The sequence below is a fragment of the Piliocolobus tephrosceles genome, chromosome 12 (assembly GCF_002776525.5).
Source record: "Piliocolobus tephrosceles isolate RC106 chromosome 12, ASM277652v3, whole genome shotgun sequence".
In the NCBI taxonomy this organism is placed as follows: domain Eukaryota; kingdom Metazoa; phylum Chordata; class Mammalia; order Primates; family Cercopithecidae; genus Piliocolobus; species Piliocolobus tephrosceles.
This window is the reverse complement of record NC_045445.1, coordinates 115,551,995-115,569,888: the sequence shown is the minus strand read 5'-3', so window position 1 is coordinate 115,569,888 and position 17,894 is coordinate 115,551,995. Positions and strand designations below refer to the sequence as shown.

At 33.9% G+C, this 17,894-nt stretch overlaps 1 protein-coding gene across 1 annotated transcript in view; it reads right to left on the bottom strand.

Annotated features, from left to right (window-relative positions):
- Positions 1–17,894, bottom strand: part of DMD (dystrophin) — a 2,292,995-nt gene that overhangs the window by 1,408,586 nt on the left and 866,515 nt on the right. The window contains 2 exon segments of the mRNA XM_026451980.1: positions 5,120–5,300; positions 10,786–11,027. Coding sequence (XP_026307765.1) covers positions 5,120–5,300; positions 10,786–11,027 — 423 coding nt within the window.

The following is a 17,894-nucleotide window of genomic DNA, read 5'->3' as shown; positions in this document are numbered from 1 at the left end:
TGTCCTCGAGTTCCACCTACATGGTGGCAAATCACAGAAATGCCTTCTTTTTAAAGACTGTATAGGATTCCATTGTGTATATATACCATATATAGACATTGGACTATATATATATAACGATATATGTATATCACTATATATAATCTATATATCACTATATATGTATATCACTATACATCTATCTATATGTGTGTGTGTGTGTGTATATATATATATATATATCACATTTTCTTTATCCTTTCATCCTGTGATAGACATTTAGGTTGTTTCCACATCTTGGCTATTATGAATAATGCTGAAATGGATATGGCATGGACAACAAAAGCAAAAACAGACAAATTAGACTGCATCAAACTAAAAAGCTTCTGCACAGGAAACAAAACTATTAACAGAGTGAAGAGGCAGCTCACAGATCAAGAGAAAATATTTGCCAACCAAGTATCTAGTAAGGGGTTAATATCCAAAATATATAGAAAACTCACAGAACTCAACAGCAAGAAAACAAATAACCTGATTAAAAAACGGGCAAGGGATATGAACAGACATTTCTTGAAATAAGAGGCACTAATGGCCAACAGATATGTGAAAAAATGCTCAACATCTCTAAACATCAGAAAAACGTGAAAATCACAATGATATGTTACCTTACATATGTTAAAATTAGAACAGCCACTTTCAAAATGATGAAAGATAAATGTTGGAGAGGCTGTGGAGAAAAGAATACTTGTACGCTGTTGGTGGGAATGTAAATTAGCACAGCCATTTTGGAAAACAGTATGAGGTTCCTATCACATAATTTGTGTTTGTGTGTGTGTGTGTATATGTGTGTGTGTGTATATATATATATGTGTGTGTGTGTGTGTGTGTGTATACATATACACACACACACACACTATGTATATATACGTATATACATATATATGTATAGCTTTAACTTGGCATTAAGCGAGTTTTCCCATGATTCTTGAGGTCAGTGAATAATTCTTCTATCTCACAATAAGCACATAGCTTGCTTAAATATGTCTGCTCTTCTTGCTCTCGATGGTATTGATAAAAATAACACAATTTTAAAAGGAACATTTACAGTTTATCTGTCTTCTGGAGTGAAGGAGCAATGCAACAGAGTATGTGTCTACTGGAACAAAAGATTCCTTTGCCTAGATGTATTAAAAATAAAATTTTAAAATAAAAAAATTTAAATTTTAATAAAGTAAATGAGGTCAATGTCCTGACCTGCAGCTAGAAAAGTTAGTTCACATCAATCTTTGTTTTAATTCCCAGTCTCAGCATCCTAACAGGGAGGGGTAGAGACAAACCACAGAGCTTGAAATTATGGCCATGGAGAGCATCCTTGCTGCCTACCCTAAAATTTTCTTCTACTGTCTCTGTAAGAGGTAAAAGTTATTTTCTTTCAATTCTGGCAAGAATATCTTCCCCACTACATCTCCCCAGATCGTCACATCTTCAAGGGTTGAACTGGTTTTCCTTAATCTTATCACAACTGTAGTTTAAGGTTCAATGGACTCTCCTCTGTGTGGCTATTCTTTCCACAAGTCTTCCTGCTTCTCCTCAGACTTGTATTCCATTTCTCCCTCACATACCAGCTAGAGGGTTTTTCAAAAATACAAATAAGGTTACTTAATTTCCTCAACTGAAATTCTTTTGGAAATGTCAACTGCTCTCAAAATCCAAACCTCTTATAGAAGTTCATGGTAGCCTTGAGCCATTCTACCCTCATCTTGTCCTAATCTTTCCTTGATTTTTTACATTCCAGCGCTTCTGGCCTCCCTTATGTCTTTTGGACATACCAAGCCCTCATTCTTCACCTTTGGTTATTTGTGCTTCTTTTCATTTCTCCTAATGTCCTTTCTCCAACTTATCACACAGCTGGCACCTGCACATTCTCCAGGTTTGGCTCTAACATCATCTCCCCAGAATCATGGTTTCAGACCCCAAAGTAATTATATTCTGTAATAATATTCAGATACTCAATTTTATTATCTTTCTTTCAATAAGCTCCATGAAGACATATTGCTCTTGATTTTCTCCACCAAGTATATTACCTAGTGCCCAGCACTCTTATGGCATATACCACGTGTTCAAAAATATTTCTTGAATTTATTAGTGAATAAGTGAGCAAGACATTGTTTTGAAAGAAATCTAATGGTGTAGAACAGAAGAGAATCATTTTGAAACTTTAGGACAGACAAAACACTGGCTTTGTCACAACTAATACTGCCATTTTCTCCATTTTTGCAAAAGTAAACCAAACCAACATAATCCCTAATAATCATGGTGACATGATTTCCACATTGCTAATGAAAGAAACTCAAATTATATCACAAACATTTTTCCTTACTTACATTTAGAGATAAGTGTTCATTTTTTTCTTTGTTGAAACAATCATCTACAACAGACAAGATGCTGTGTTTCTATATTCACCTAGCATATAACATGGGTTTACTGGTCTTCAGTTTCTAGATAAGTATTTTATCAATTGTCATGGGAAACAATTCCACCCCCTCATCCTCCCAAACCTAGGCAACCACTAATCTTATTTCTGCCTCTACAGATTTGCCTATTGTGGTCATTTTATATCAATAGAATCATATAACATATGGTCTTTTGTGACTGGCTTCTTTCGCTTAGCATAATGTCTTCAAGGGTAATCCATGCTGTAGCGTGTATCAGTACTTCATCCCTTTTTATTACTCAGTAATACTGCCTTGTATGGATGTGCCTGTTTTCTTCATATACTCATCAGTGGATGGGCATTTGGGTTTATTCTATGTTTTGGCTATTATGAACAATGTTGTTATGAACATTCATGTATATGATCTAGTTCTTATAGCATCCCATTATCCATCCTTTCAGTTATTCAAACCCCATTAGCTTACCTGTGACATAGGTGTAACAAAAAACAAATACTCAATGTGTTTCTCTCTGAGGGTTAGGTAAAATGATGTACAAATTAGTTATGTATAGACTAAAAAGTACTTTGAAAATAGAAAGAATTTTATCTTTTTATATTATTTTCTCATATCACTTATGTCAGATAACGACTACCAATTCCTTATACCATTTCTCACCGCTGAAAGTGTATTTTAAAAGCCAGGTTTTTGTGTGAAAAAGCTAGTTTAAAAAAGTAAAGAGGAAATAAATGTCAGTATGGGTGCCTAGGCACTTCCGTTAGCTCTTATTTCCTGCATACTTAATATGTCTGAAGTACTGTGGAGTAATACAAGAAATGAGACTTACTCCCTGGTGCCAATTTGGGGACACTGCTTACACATGTGCAATTATTTGAAATAATTACAAATTAACAAAATAAACTATGTAATTTCATATGCTACATTTTTCATTCACTATATATATTCCATATTTAATTAAAGGGTTATTTATTAATCTAGACAAGCATTCCAAAAGGGTGAATAATAACATTCAAGATGTGTTGGTAAAGTGGAAATGGGGACAGTTTATTTAAATATAAATGCAGTGAAAAAGTTAGGACACAATCATCATGTGTAGGTATGCAATTTAAAAAAGAGAAGACAGATGATAGTGATAGATGGATGGACAGATAGCTGTATGAACAGAGATGATATACTATTACATATTTATACTGTAACATCATAGACAAATCTCAATTATCAGACCTTGCTATTCTGAACATCTTTAAAGTAAACAATAAAAAGTTGAACTTTAATATGATTAAGAGGTATATATAAAGTAATTTTCCAGTGGAAAGACACATTTGCCCAACAATTACTGCATAGCCACTAAGTGTATTTAACTTTAAGGGGGGGGGGTTATGTATTTTATGACAAGTGAAAATACATTATTGTTAAATAGGTCAATATTTGAAAATCTAGGACATTTAAAATATTTTCCCAAATTGATTTTACAGAGGCACAGCAACGAGTATACTGAAATCCACTAGAGGGAGCTGGTATTATTTATAAAGTTTTACTACCTGTACAGGAAAATAAACCTCTTAGCAAAAACGACTTTGAAGTACGAAAAAAAAAAAAAAAAAAAGTATTTATCCTTTGCTTTATTTAGTTCATTTCATTTTCCTAAAAATGAAAAGCTGGAAAATGAGAACAGCTTTGTGCATCACCACATTAATTCTGGAAATGATATTATATGGTGAATTCCTTAAATATTTAAAAAGAAAAGCAATAGGATAATGTATTTTCCAACTAATTAAAGTTGTAGTAGAAAACAAACACATGTTCCTGTGCTTCTCATAACAAATTTGGGGCAGAGATTTTTTTCAGAAAATTACTTTTATCTTAATGCCTTCAAACCCAATGTTACTCAATAATTTTTTGTGTGTGCACATGAACACATATATGCATGTATATGGCGAATCAAAAACTCATTTACTATTTCATAAAGGTGGTCATGAATCTGTCTCTGAAAAGAATTTTTGTCTTAAAATTAAGTTGATGAGTAGAGACATTTTGGAGCAAATACTATGTATTAACATCATCTTATTAAAGCAATTCAGTAAGAGACAAAAGAAACATCTTGAAAAATTTGCTAGTCACATGGTATGAATTTGCATAATTGCTCCACTTTTATCTTTTATCATCAAAGGAAAAATTAGGATTTATGTAATTATAGTGATCCAGTAGTAAAATGCAGCCCAAAGAATAATCTGCCCTTTGCTTAGTTTCAGTTGCCGCATGTATGCTAAAGCTATAATACTCTTCAGATGAACTGACAGAAGTATTACAAGATGCCTAGCAAATATCCTTGTGTGTACAGCGAGCTAGACTTAATGAAAGTGTATTCATATGACCTCAATTGCTCTTTTATTTTCTTCCATATTTAAAACATCTGATTTTGAAATCTAGAATCCACCAAGGAGAAGCTATGCCCATATAACACATCTTTTATTTGTTTCTCAAAGTCAGAAATTATTATGAGGACAAAAAAAAAATCTAAAGACAGCTCATCTGCTACACCGGTATTTCATTCCTTGTTAATATAGGTTGTAGGGAGAATGGTTCCACTGACAGAAATCATTGTTTCATGTTAGTACTTTCCGGATTTCCCCACAAATAACCAATTTGGAAAATGTCAAGCTAGCCATTTTAGGCTTTTTACTTACTTGTTTGTAGCTCTTTCTCTCTGGCCTGCACATCAGAAAAGACTTGGTTAAAATGATTTGTAAAGGCCACAAAGTCTGCATCCAGGAACATGGGTCCTTGTCCTTTCTCTTTCAGGGCTATGCTTTGAATTTTTAATCGTTCAATTTGAGGTTGAAGAGCTGACAGCCTGTTGACTTCATCCTGTGCCATAGAATATGGAAAGTAACACTTTTACTTTGTATACATTACATTTTGTAAAAGAAGGTATTAAAAAGCAGTAAGGCAAGTTCAGCTTAATACCCTTGACGAATATCTAATACAAAACATCCATGACAGTGTAGACAAGCCTCTATCACAGACCATCCATTTAAGGATACGTTGGCTCTTTGTTCAGTATGTATCATCCTATATAATGATATTTAAATTTCAAGATGACATAATGTAGAGCATTAATGGGTATGAATGTGTGCAGTGGAAAAGTACTATGCATGACCTTCAATCCTTTCCATAAATCAAACATAGGTGTTTGGCTGCTCCCCTTTTACATCAAAATGATGTGCCTTTGCTTCAAATTCTAAGCTCACTCAACAATATTTTCTCTTTCATTTGTGCAAAATACAAATTATATATATAACTACATATGTGTATACGTGCATACTAAATTATAAATATATTTTGATATAATTATATAGATTATATACGCATATATAATATATATAATACTTATATGTGTGTATATATACACACACATATAAAAATTATATCTATAATCTTCTATCTTTTGTATGGTCTCATTACATCTCCTGACCAAACAGGCAACTGCCCCTTTTTTTTTTTGAGACAGAATCTTGCTCTCCTTGCCCAGACTGGAGAGCAATGGCACGATCTTGGCCCACTGCAACCTCCACCTTCCAGGTTCAAGTGATTCTCCTGCCTCAGCTTCCTGAGTAGCTGGGATTACAGGCGCCCGCTACCATGTTCAGCAATTTTTTCCTATTTTTAGTAGAGACATGGTTTCACTATGTTGGCCAGGCTGGTCTCAAACTCCTGACCTCATGATCCGCCCACCTTGGCCTCCCCAAGTGCTGGGATGACAGGTATGAGCCACCGTGCCTGGCCAATTGTCACTATTTAAATTACTGTGACTCTCCACATTTCTTCTTGTTGTCCTGGCATAATTATTAGTAGCACCCTCTTTTGCTCTCCATAGTACCCTGGATTGTATGATAAAATCACATGAACACTTGCTACGCTGTCACCAGCTCACGCGGCTACGGGTCACCTGAAATGCGGCTGGTCCAAATTTAGATGCATTGAAAGTACAAAATACATTTAATTCTGAAGAAAGCTGAGAACATAATCTCAAAGTTTTAAAACAGTGATTGAACTTTGAAATAATAAGTTTGATAAATCAGTTTAACTAAAGTGTACTACTGAAATTCATTTACTGCTTCTTTATCCTTCCCTAATGTAGTTTCTAGACCATTTTAAATTACATATGCGGCTTGAATTCGTGGCTAGCACTGTATTTCTTTTGGTCATGCTATTCTCTACATAAATGTTTTCATGCTCTGGTTTCCAGGGAAGTTGGAATTTTTTGTATTTAATGCACATATAATTTGAACTGAGAAAGTTTTCACTGCCCTTTTTAAAAGTGTTATTATCATGGCTGCTTACTTATAATTCATATATATTCAGTCTTTACAAAAAAATACTTGAAGGTTAGTTACTATTTAATATGTAAAAACAGGATATTTGAAATTTAAAAATTGGAACATCAGCCTATCAGAAGAGAAAATGGAAAGAATTATAGCAATTCTGAAATGAATTTAAATCTGAGCTTCCTGAAAATCAAAGTGAAAAGGCAAAAAAAAAAAAAAAAAGTATTTATGGAAGCACTCATACTCTTTTGGAGAGAGAGTAACTTTTGTCTTAGGAGTGGCTGAGAAATTTATCACATAAATTCTGTCATGGTTGCAACACTAACTAATGCACAATGCCACTTATTCTCATGTTAAAAAATATAAATACAGCTTTCAGAGGAATGTGTTTATGTGGTTATAACAGTATGAGTTGATTCAGGTAAAATAATCTCTGATGATTCAATCTTTTTTGTGGGTGAAGATTAAAGATGTTTGGCAAAATGGGGAGGTGGCCTGTATTTCTCATTCAAATATAAATCCTCTCAAACAAGCGCTAAAAAGTTGGTATATATCCATGGATAAGAAATAAGACAAGAGGTAAAGGGTAATATTCTGTATTTACAGTACAGAAATATATACATATATTTTGTATACTAGATTTACCAATGGCAGCATTGGCATCTACTATGAACCTGATTTATAACTGGTCTAGATAGAGGGCTGCCATTCTTCCTGTTCAGGCGGCTATAGAAAGAGCCAACATTATGGCTAAGTGTGCTTTGAAAAACAAAGGGGACTTTTAAACTAATAAAACATTTGGGCAAACATTCAGTTGAGACCTTAACGTTCTGAGAATAAATCATAGAAGACATAATTTTCAACTGAAGTATTCAGCATTTGAAAAGATGTTAACAATCAGCCATTATCTCCATAAAAGGATTTCGTATAGCTGGTCCTCCAGTGTATGGTATCTACTTTAAATCTGTTTATCCTTTAAAATTATATGCTTATCTCATGGAAGCTTTTGTATTTTTCTCAGGAAAGGGTTCATGAATTTCTTCCAATTCTGATAAGGCTCTCTAACCCCCAGAATATTAAGAACCAGTTCTGCTAAGCATTAGAATATGAGCTAAATATGCACTCTAATGTTATAAAACTTCTCCAAATAAAAGAAAATGCTGTGAAACATGTTATATTTTATTTGCCTATCACTAATCACAGCAGAACAGTATATATATTTGCCCTTGTATGAATAATATTAAGCTTATCTTGCTAAATATTTTACCTAAAGTGATTCTTCAAATTAACAGGCACCAATGGGTGTGAGAGAAAGAGTAAGGGGTGATAAAGAGGTGATAACAGAATTTGGAATTTTGTGGCTGGATGCAGTAAAAGAAATATTTTCCCTTAGGATGACTTCCTCAACCTCCAGACGATATTTAATATATAAAACTTCTGGTGATCTCCATTTGCTTCTCAAATTAAACCAAGATACTAGCAGGTCCCAGAAGTCAATGGTTTGTCTCCTATATGCCTGCCTTTTCCTCTTCAACTCTCCTCTCATTCCTCTGCCCCACTACGTTCAGCATTTACAATGGTCTTCATTCAGGTGCTTGGCCTTTATTGCTCCCTCTGGCCACGTTCCTTCTGCCTGGAGTCTTTTGCTTCACTGTTCTCTTACCTAATTCCAACTCATCACAAAAGTCTCAACTCAAATGCTCCTCTCTCAAGGAAGATGCCCTTGGTGGCCCTATCAGGTTCGTTTTCCCGTGTTAGTCATTCTCCCAAAGCTTTGCATCTTTGTTTAAACAACTGATCCTAGCAGGAAATTTAAAAATATTGATTCCATTGCTTCATGTCTCTCTCCTCTGCTTTCCATAAATACACTAAAAGCAGGGTCCTTGAATGCTCACTATAATATTCCCAAAACTTAGTGCTATGGACTGAATGGTGTCTTCCAAAATTCACATGTTGAATGAAGTCCTAACCATTGGTGAGACTGCATTTGGTGACAGGACTTTTAAGAGGTAATAATGTTTATATGAGGTCACCAGGGTTGGGGGTGGGGGGGGGGGGGTGCCTAATCCCTTAGGGATTGGTGGCTTTATAAAAGGAGGCAGAGAGAAAGAAAGAGAGAAAGAAAAACAGCCCTCTTTCTCTCTCTCCATGTATACACACAGAGGAAAGCCATGTGAGGACAGAGTGAGAAGTTGGTCATCTGCAATCCAGGAAGACAGCCTTTACCAGAAGATGAAGCTGAACCCTGCCAAACCTTGGTCCTGGACTTTCTTGCTTCTAGAACTCTCAGAAAATAAACCTGTGTTGTTTAAGCCACTCAGTCTGTGCTATTTGTTGCGGCAGCATGAGCTGATTAATACACTCAGTAGCATTCTTAGAAACATTAGAGACACTATATATATATATATATATATATATATATGTGTGTGTATATATATATATATATATGTATATATATATAATGCATGAATGTACTGTGTAGGTACTGTTACTAACTACGATATCTGAATCTCAAGAATCGGGTAAGGTAACATTAGATTTTTGTTTCAAGAAATAATGTATTTGTATTATTCCTCTGATTCATAGGAAAAATGGCATGGGTTCTATTCTCAAATTACAAAATGTGTCTAAATGTAGAAATTCCTTAGATGTGTGTATTTGCCTAATAAGTCAAGTGCCTTATCCAAGGTATTCTTTATCCAAAAGTATACTTTCTGAGTTTATTTCCTCAGCAAACTAACGCAAGAACAGAAAACCTAGTAATGCTGCAGGTCCAATATTTGAAGAAGAACCATCAAGTCCTTCAATTATTTTTCTCTTCAATATAACTTTGAATTTCTCATCACTTTTTGGGTCCGATACCTTTTCTAAATCAACCTTGTCACCTTTCCATGTCTATATTCTACCTTTATTTAAACCATTCTTTTTAAAGTATGCAAATGAATCTCCATTCCTTGTCTTTTGTATTAAATGTAATCCTCTCGATCTATCACTAAAGACTCATCCTGGAAACGTTTTAGTCCCTCCTCTAATCAGTTTCTCATTCCCCGTGAAAAGTACATAGCTCATAGTAACAATGACAACAGTTTAGGCTATTTTCATTATTATACAGCTCTTGTTTTCTTACACTTGAAGGCATAATATCTTTTCATCTCTTTTTCACACCCTTTTGTCCACTTATATCTTGTTTGCTCCTCCAGATCCACTGTCCACTCTTCTCCTGTAAGCCAGGAGACTGTTATTTACCGATGACAGTTCCTTGTCCTTTGCCTTACGATTAAGTTTAGAGCCCTGACAAGATTCTGGAGGCAGGGAAAAAAGAGAAGTGGGGTGTTTATTTTTCTGACTCCATTTCTATGAGGATTCCTTAAGCTGGCCATGCTGCTTTTACCATGAGGATCTGACTCTCTCCTTCTGAGTTTCTATAACTTCTCTCTCCCTGATCCTTCCTGGCCTAAAAGAGGTAAGAACTCTGAAGCTGGGTTACTACACTATCCCGTGTGGTTCCTCTATACACCAGCTACATTCAAAAAATATCTCTTTGTAAAGAAACTTTCCTCAAATTATCCTAATTTAAGAGGTCCATCAGTTTTAAATATTTTCCTTATGTATTCAATTATATCACATCCAAGCTTGTTGTTGACCCATGTTTCTAACTATTTCCATGGATTCCACTTTTTCAACATATGACTATGTTTCACTAGTTGCAAAGCAAGAGTTCCTAAGTAGAGGCCATTTTTTATAGGATACATGTGGTTTCCACACTCCTAATCTACCTCATGCTTTTGCAAACCGACACATCAATTAGCTCTGTGTAACTATGCTAAATACAATTTTAGAATCCGGGTATCTATGTCTTACATATTTAAACTGATTTTTGTTGCTTATGTTTTGAACTTTATTGTGCTCAGCTAAATCCTTAGAAGGTGAACGTTTCATTACTAAATAATTTGTTATTGTCTTCTTGGAAATTGCCAAGAAACATCTATTAATATTCTCCAAACGGGAGGAGGAAAGATTCTTACCTTACATATTTTTAACTGACTTTTAATTGCCGTTGGCTCTGATGGGGTGGTGGGTTGGATTTTCAACCAGTTTTCAGCAGTAGTTGTCATCTGCTCCAATTGTTGTAGCTGATTATAGAAAGTGATGATGTTGTTCTGATACTCCAGCCAGTTAAGTCTCTCACTTAGCAACTGGCAGAATTCGATCCACCGGCTGTTCAGTTGTTCTGAGGCTTGTTTGATGCTATCGGCATTAACACCCTCTAGAAAGAAAAAATAATAATAATAATTAAATATATACCCTGAACCCAAGGACTGAAAGAAATTATCTGAAAGCCAACACATCCTAATTATAAAAGTATTCACCACATGAATGATTTCAAACCAAATCAATTATTTTCTAAGATATAAATGTGTAAATATGATTTCAGATTATTCATTGTAATTATTAGACTTGTATCACAATAAAGATTATCAATGCCATCAAGTAATAAATAAGACATAAGATGTAGAAAAGTAGAATGTATTTAAATAAAATATTAAATAAGAATGTAAATAAAAACAAAAGTGCTCAAAGCTCTGTTGGGAGCTGGAAGGCTGACATGAACAAGTAAAATTTTGGATGTTTTCAGATACATTTTAAGTATCATGCACATTACTCAAATATACTTCCCCGAACTAACTTACATTTTTAATTTTTAAAATGGGCTTGGAAATTAGTTTAAATAGTATTTTCATCATTGTAAAAAGAGGAAAAAAATTATCCAAGATTAACTATTCTTTATTTCATTTACAGAAGACTAGAAATAAACAGACTGTCAGCTGGGCGTGGTGGCTCACGCCTATAAGCCCAGCACTTTTGGAAGTCGAGGCAGGTGGATCACGAGGTCAGGAGATCAAGACCATCCTGGCTAACACCGTGAAACTCCGTCTCTACTAAAAATACAAAAAATTAGCTGGGTGTGGTGGCAGGCACCTGTCATCCTAGCTACTCAGGAGGCTGAGGCAGGAGAATGGTGTGAACCCAGGAGGTGGCGTTTTCAGTCAGCCGACATTGCGCCACTGCACTCCAGCCTGGGCAACAGAGCAAGACTCCATCTCAGGTTGTCCATAGATCCAAGTAAATAAAACAAGTACTAGGAAAAATAATCTTTCTAATATGAAACATTTTTAAACTTATAAATGTAGAAGTTCATCTGACAGTTTTAAAATCATCTATAGTAATACCAAACCCAGAAAACTTTATCAAGGGAAAAATCGAAACACAAGCACATCATTGTCACCATTACCATTCTGGAGTACCTACTATGTACCATGGAATATGCTATGTCCTTTCATATATGATGAATGCCAATCCAAGTACATATTATTCCACACATAGCATGAAAGCATGGCAATATCATTCTATGCTATGGGTCAAAATATTCAAATTCTCTAAAGCTAGTTTACAAAATTTAGACTTTCTTAGATTAGCTTATGTAGTTTTCTTAATGACAGAACATAAAAGAGAAAATAGATTAAATATGATAGCATGCATTTTTAAACATAGCTACATTAGCACTGGTAACTTTCTTATGCTTTTGAAATACTGAATATTTAAATGTTTTATAGTCTCTCATTTACCTACAGGGATCTCAAAAGAACATGAACTCACTATAAGTTTCTTTCTCTAGGTTAAAATACCTAAAAGGTAGAAGAGTAGGTTGGCAGTAGAAGAGTAGGTTGTCTAAGATAATCTACTCTTATAAATGTTCATTTCACTTAATTTTCTGGTAATATAATTTAGTTAAAGGGAAGCTAAGTTCTTAAAAAGTCTGAAGAGCATCTCTAGAAACATAAGGCCTGTGGTTTCGTTAACTTGTAGATGCCTCCCACTTTATCCTTTTTAAAGACTAAAAAATATATAGATGTGAATTCAACAAATATATTATTTTATCCTCTTTCACTTCCCTCTTCCCTGATATTCTAATGTTCTATTTGTCATAAAGATATTAATGTTGCCAAACCATGTCCCTCAATTCATTTGAAACACAACTGTAACTTTACTAATTTCAAAGCATAATGCTTCTCAGGATTGTGGTGAAGGAGACAAACTTTGCAAATATTATTGTCAACTATTTTCCCCTCCTTCTTCCTCGATATATTTTTAATGAGATACAATGGAAATAACAGAATGTAGAAAGAGAATATATACATGGCTCCATATATCTAACTATAAAAGAAGTCCGTGGTTTGCGGGAGTTAAATATTCTAATATCCTCCTAATACTTAAGGAAGAAATTGGTCTTATTGAGACATCTGCACATGTGGTATGACATGCTGTTTTTGATTGTTGGATTTTGAGGAGTGATCAAAAATTGTACCAAAATATTTTTTAAGTGATATCATTAAGTAACTGTAGTTAGAAAATGACCACATTTGGTAAAAAGTATAAGAGAAGAATAAGAAACTTCAATCGTATGAGCACTCTGTTTGTAAAAAGTATTATGATAAAACCTTAACATTTCTGGAAAATAAAAAGGTATAATTAAAAAATACACTGGACAGAATTTTAAAATTATGTTACTTAATAACAAAAAAAAGTGGCACGGATCTAAATGATCAGATATTTAGGAGAAATATTTTTGGTGTATGTTGAACTTGAACAAGTAGTTAGAAGTCCATGAAGGGTGAAAAGTCAACATAAACCAGCCATTAAATAGTCAAAAAAGAAACGCTAAATTAAAGGGATCAATAGACTGATGCTAGATTGAGTCTTATTTAACACTTGTCTAAATGAGAAGGGAATCCAGAGAGAAATCCCTTTGTGTCCCTGAGAAAGGTCAACAATACAAATTGTAGCGAATGAAAAAATGAAAAAATAAAACTGTAAGTTGATTTTCAATATGGATATGTTAATTTTGTAAAACGATAAAATTATACTGAAGTACCAATAGGTCCTGCAGTATCTATTAAAATCTAGGGATGGGTTTTAACGAGTCATTGTTGATCTTTACACAAAACTCTGTGTTGTGTCGCCAAAAAATGTTGCAATATATCACTGTAAAAGAAATTTAAATGATGAAGAAAAGTCAACTTTGTACAAATTCGTAACACTGCTATTTATAACTGAATGCAGGCAATTAAAATGCAGTGATAGATCAAAGAATGACTTCCATAATAGCAAAAAGGGGGAGGCAGGCAGAAAGGCAGAGAAATGACCAGTGAGAATTCTGATGTTAAAGAGACGGGAGTTCAAATTTGATGCCCCTTACTAGATGTGTGAAATGGGTGCAGTTATTTAATTTCACTGGATCTCATTTTCCTCAACCATGAAATGAGGACTAAAAATAGAATCAACCTCATAGGATACTTATCAAAGTTCTGAGTTAACCTATGTAACTTACTTATAACAAACGCTCACACATACTAGGCAACAAAGACATATTAGACAATGTCATATAGAGGAAATGAAAAAGAATATTCAGAAAACAAGAGACCAGATCTCTTGTGCAAAAATTAGGGGGAGAGGGAGTCTTCTTAATGACTGAAACAGACCATGTATAAAAAGTTCATAATACTATTTTCAAATTAGTCCTAATTTTATATAATACAGGACTAATATGGGATATAGAAGGTGCAGTCATACATTTCTTAAAGAAGTTTTACAAATAACCAGGGATCCTTTGAGCCCAGGAGTTCGAGGCTGCAGTGAGCTATGATTGCATCACTGTATTCTAGCCTGGGCAACAGAGCAAGACCCTGTCTCTAACTAAAATAAAAACAAAAAGAGTTTGAGAATTCTGGATTCTGCCACATTTATAATCATTTGAGACTGAAGTTACAAAGAAACCAAAAATTTTAAAAAAAAAAAGGAGAAATTTCTAACTGTTACTAGAAAAGACATAATGTTGGCCACAGATAATCAGAAGTCGTGTTATGAAGGATTTGTATGCAAACACTGTATTAGTTCATTGTGAATATGCTGCCTGCTCAATAAGGGCATAAACTGTCCTTCTAAGCTATAAACTCCTCTAGGAAATGTCTCCACTGGCAGTATCTGATAGAATTCTCAGCTTGGAGTAGAAAGAAAATAACTACACTGTACTCATGAACTCATTCAATACCAAATCAATAATGTACTCTATATGAATATAAAAATTATGAGACCAATGTACACTGAAGCCAAAAGCCATATACAAACAAGCACACCATCTCTCTTGCATCAAATTTGCTTTAAAATACTTGGGCAGGGGATAGGAAGCACTGTCACGTGTCACATTACTTAATGTATCTCTCTTAAAATTAGAAATGCTATTACTTCAACTTTGTAAATTAATTGACCATCTAGATGCCAGGACTACTGTTGATTTTCTAAGACCATTAAAACCTTTCTAGAATAAAAAAGGTTTCAAAGTGTTTTCCAAGAAAATAATTTTGTTATTATATATAATTGTTTTATGTGTATTTCATAGAATTATGCTCCTTGGCTCAATGGAAAATTGTAAGTTTTTTAAGAGTTTGTAAGTGTAAATATCTGAAAAGTTTTAGGTATCAATCATCTGAGCATCTGTTTTCTAATTTTGTGTTAGCTATTTAAGAATACAAATACTAACATACCAGGCATTATGAACAATACTTATGGAAACTATTTTGTTGTAGCACATTAGAATCTCAGGGATAATGGATCATAATCCATTCACATCTCATATTCTAAACAACCCCTGAAATAGTCTATGAATAAATATATTGCACCCAGAGGAAATGGATCATTACTTGAAGTGCATCCATTAATTTTATTACTTGTGTACAGTGCATAACAGACTGTTAGAATAATTTTAATTGTGCACCACCTTCCATGCAAGTACTCCAGAACTGCCACTTAAAGTGAAGTATTCCTCATCAACTATATTCATCATTAGCCATGAAGCCAGGGTAGAATAATGCAAAACCAGTGTTTCCAGAGCTCTTGAATTAAAAGAATATTTGGAATAGAAACGTAAAATAAAGCTGCTAATAAACAGTCTCCTATTTTTGTTGCACTTTAAGGGAGGGTTATTACAAGTTCATACAGCATTCAATATAATAGCCTAAAATGTAATAGAGATATATTCAAAACCCTTGAAGACAAGTTCTGAGGCTAAATTTTAGAGGCTTCTGTGACCACACTGACTTAAAGTAATGGCTTTTCAAAATTAATGGTATATATGAAAGAAATATCCCTAGTGAGGGCAATACAAATTTTACTAATATAGCCCTTTGGCTTTTTTTTTTTTTATTTTCAAACATCATAAAATTAGAAAAAAGTCAGATTTTTACTCATATTTGTTTTTACCACTCATTTCCCACAACAACAGTGACAACAGTCTCCTCCTTTCACACGCATGGACACACACACGTCTGCACATGGAAGTTCACCTGCACATGCCCGCCGTGTGCACACACACCCACAGAGGCTCTTCCTTTTGGAGATCAGAGTTAAACCAAGAAAAATGTGCCTGTCAATTAACAACATTTATCGAATGTGAACTCTGTGTAGAGCATTATACTAAGTGTCATGTGGAGAAAGAAGAAATATAAATCAAACTGCCCAGTACTGAGAAAGGAATAAGAGAAGAGGAAATATATATGCAACTGTGAAAGGCTACTCATTCATGATGGAGGGACAGGGCTACTACAAATGGTACAATCTCCAAGCCACATTTGTATACAGACTATTTGCAATATGTCTTGCCCTTAAAATATATGATTAGAAGAGCTGCTGTTACTGAAAACCTTTCCATTGGTCATGAGAGTTTTAGCTTTGAGATGAGCCAAACTCTCACCCATCTGACAAAACGTGGTTGCCCACCTCAAATAACATAATTCATGTGAAATTATCTAATGAGCTATGAATCAAAATACAAGAAATAAAAGACAGTTACTTGGTTAATGTTTTAGATAAGAAGAGCCCTCATCAGTGTTCTTCTGTGCCATTTAATTACAACAGTTAGCATACTTATTATTAGGTATCACCTTAAACACTATAATCTAGTACTGAGGGAATGATAGTTTTGAGATGTTCTTTAGTCTAATATACTAATAGTTACCACTTTTATTTAAACATGTCCTTAATGTGATTGTCTTTAGACTCTTAATTAACACACAGAAAACTACAAATAGGAATTGAAAATGAACCACAATTTAACGTAGAAAACACAACTAATCTTATTAGATAATTATAGTATCTCCTCTAGAAATTATGGTGAAAGCATCTTATAGACTAAAGAATGAGAACCTGAGCTATGCCTAAATATGTTTTCAAATGAATGTTGTGATATGACCGTATTTTGCTAATTTCAGTATTAATATGGAAAATCAGTTTATCTAAACTAGGCTTTTTGTGTTATACTTGATTGATGAGATTGTATGTACTCATGCAAGAATACTATTTTACAGAAAGGATTACTCTAATCCTAAATAGATAAAAACAGACATACGTTTAGGTATAATCATATGTATATTATTTTAGTTCCAGGTTGTCCTAAAACTCCACAATCTCAGTAATAGACTGAAAGGCCTTGGTCTTGATAAGCATCCGTTTAAAGACTGTTCAAATTAAAATCTTAGAAAATTTTGGGCTGAGAGACGATGGGGAGTTATACCTGATATAAATGATGAATTGATGGGTGCTGACGAGTTGATGGGTGCAGCACACCAACATGGCACATGTATACATATGTAACAAACCTGCACGTTATGCACATGTACCCTAGAACTTAAAGTATAATTTAAAAAAAAATAAAATAAAATAAAATCTTAGAAAACCATTATTAGTTAGCAATATTATTAAAGCATTAGAAAGATTACTTACTGTATTTAATGGCTAAATTTTTCTAAATTTCCAAATTATTTACAACATTTTGTATTTAAATTAAGAAATGAAAAAATAAACCTTAAATAAAGTTATATCATCCCATCTTTTTTAAAAAGTAAAATGAAGAATTTGGAAACTCCCTCTTCAATATACACAGCTACAAGAATATATAAATACAACACTGGCTACCTGATCTAGCCTTTCACTTGCCCTCATTAAGTTAACAGCTTCCTGAGACCAGGGTTATGATCCTAATCTTACATATTGACGATAAGCTGCATGAAAATTATAGCTA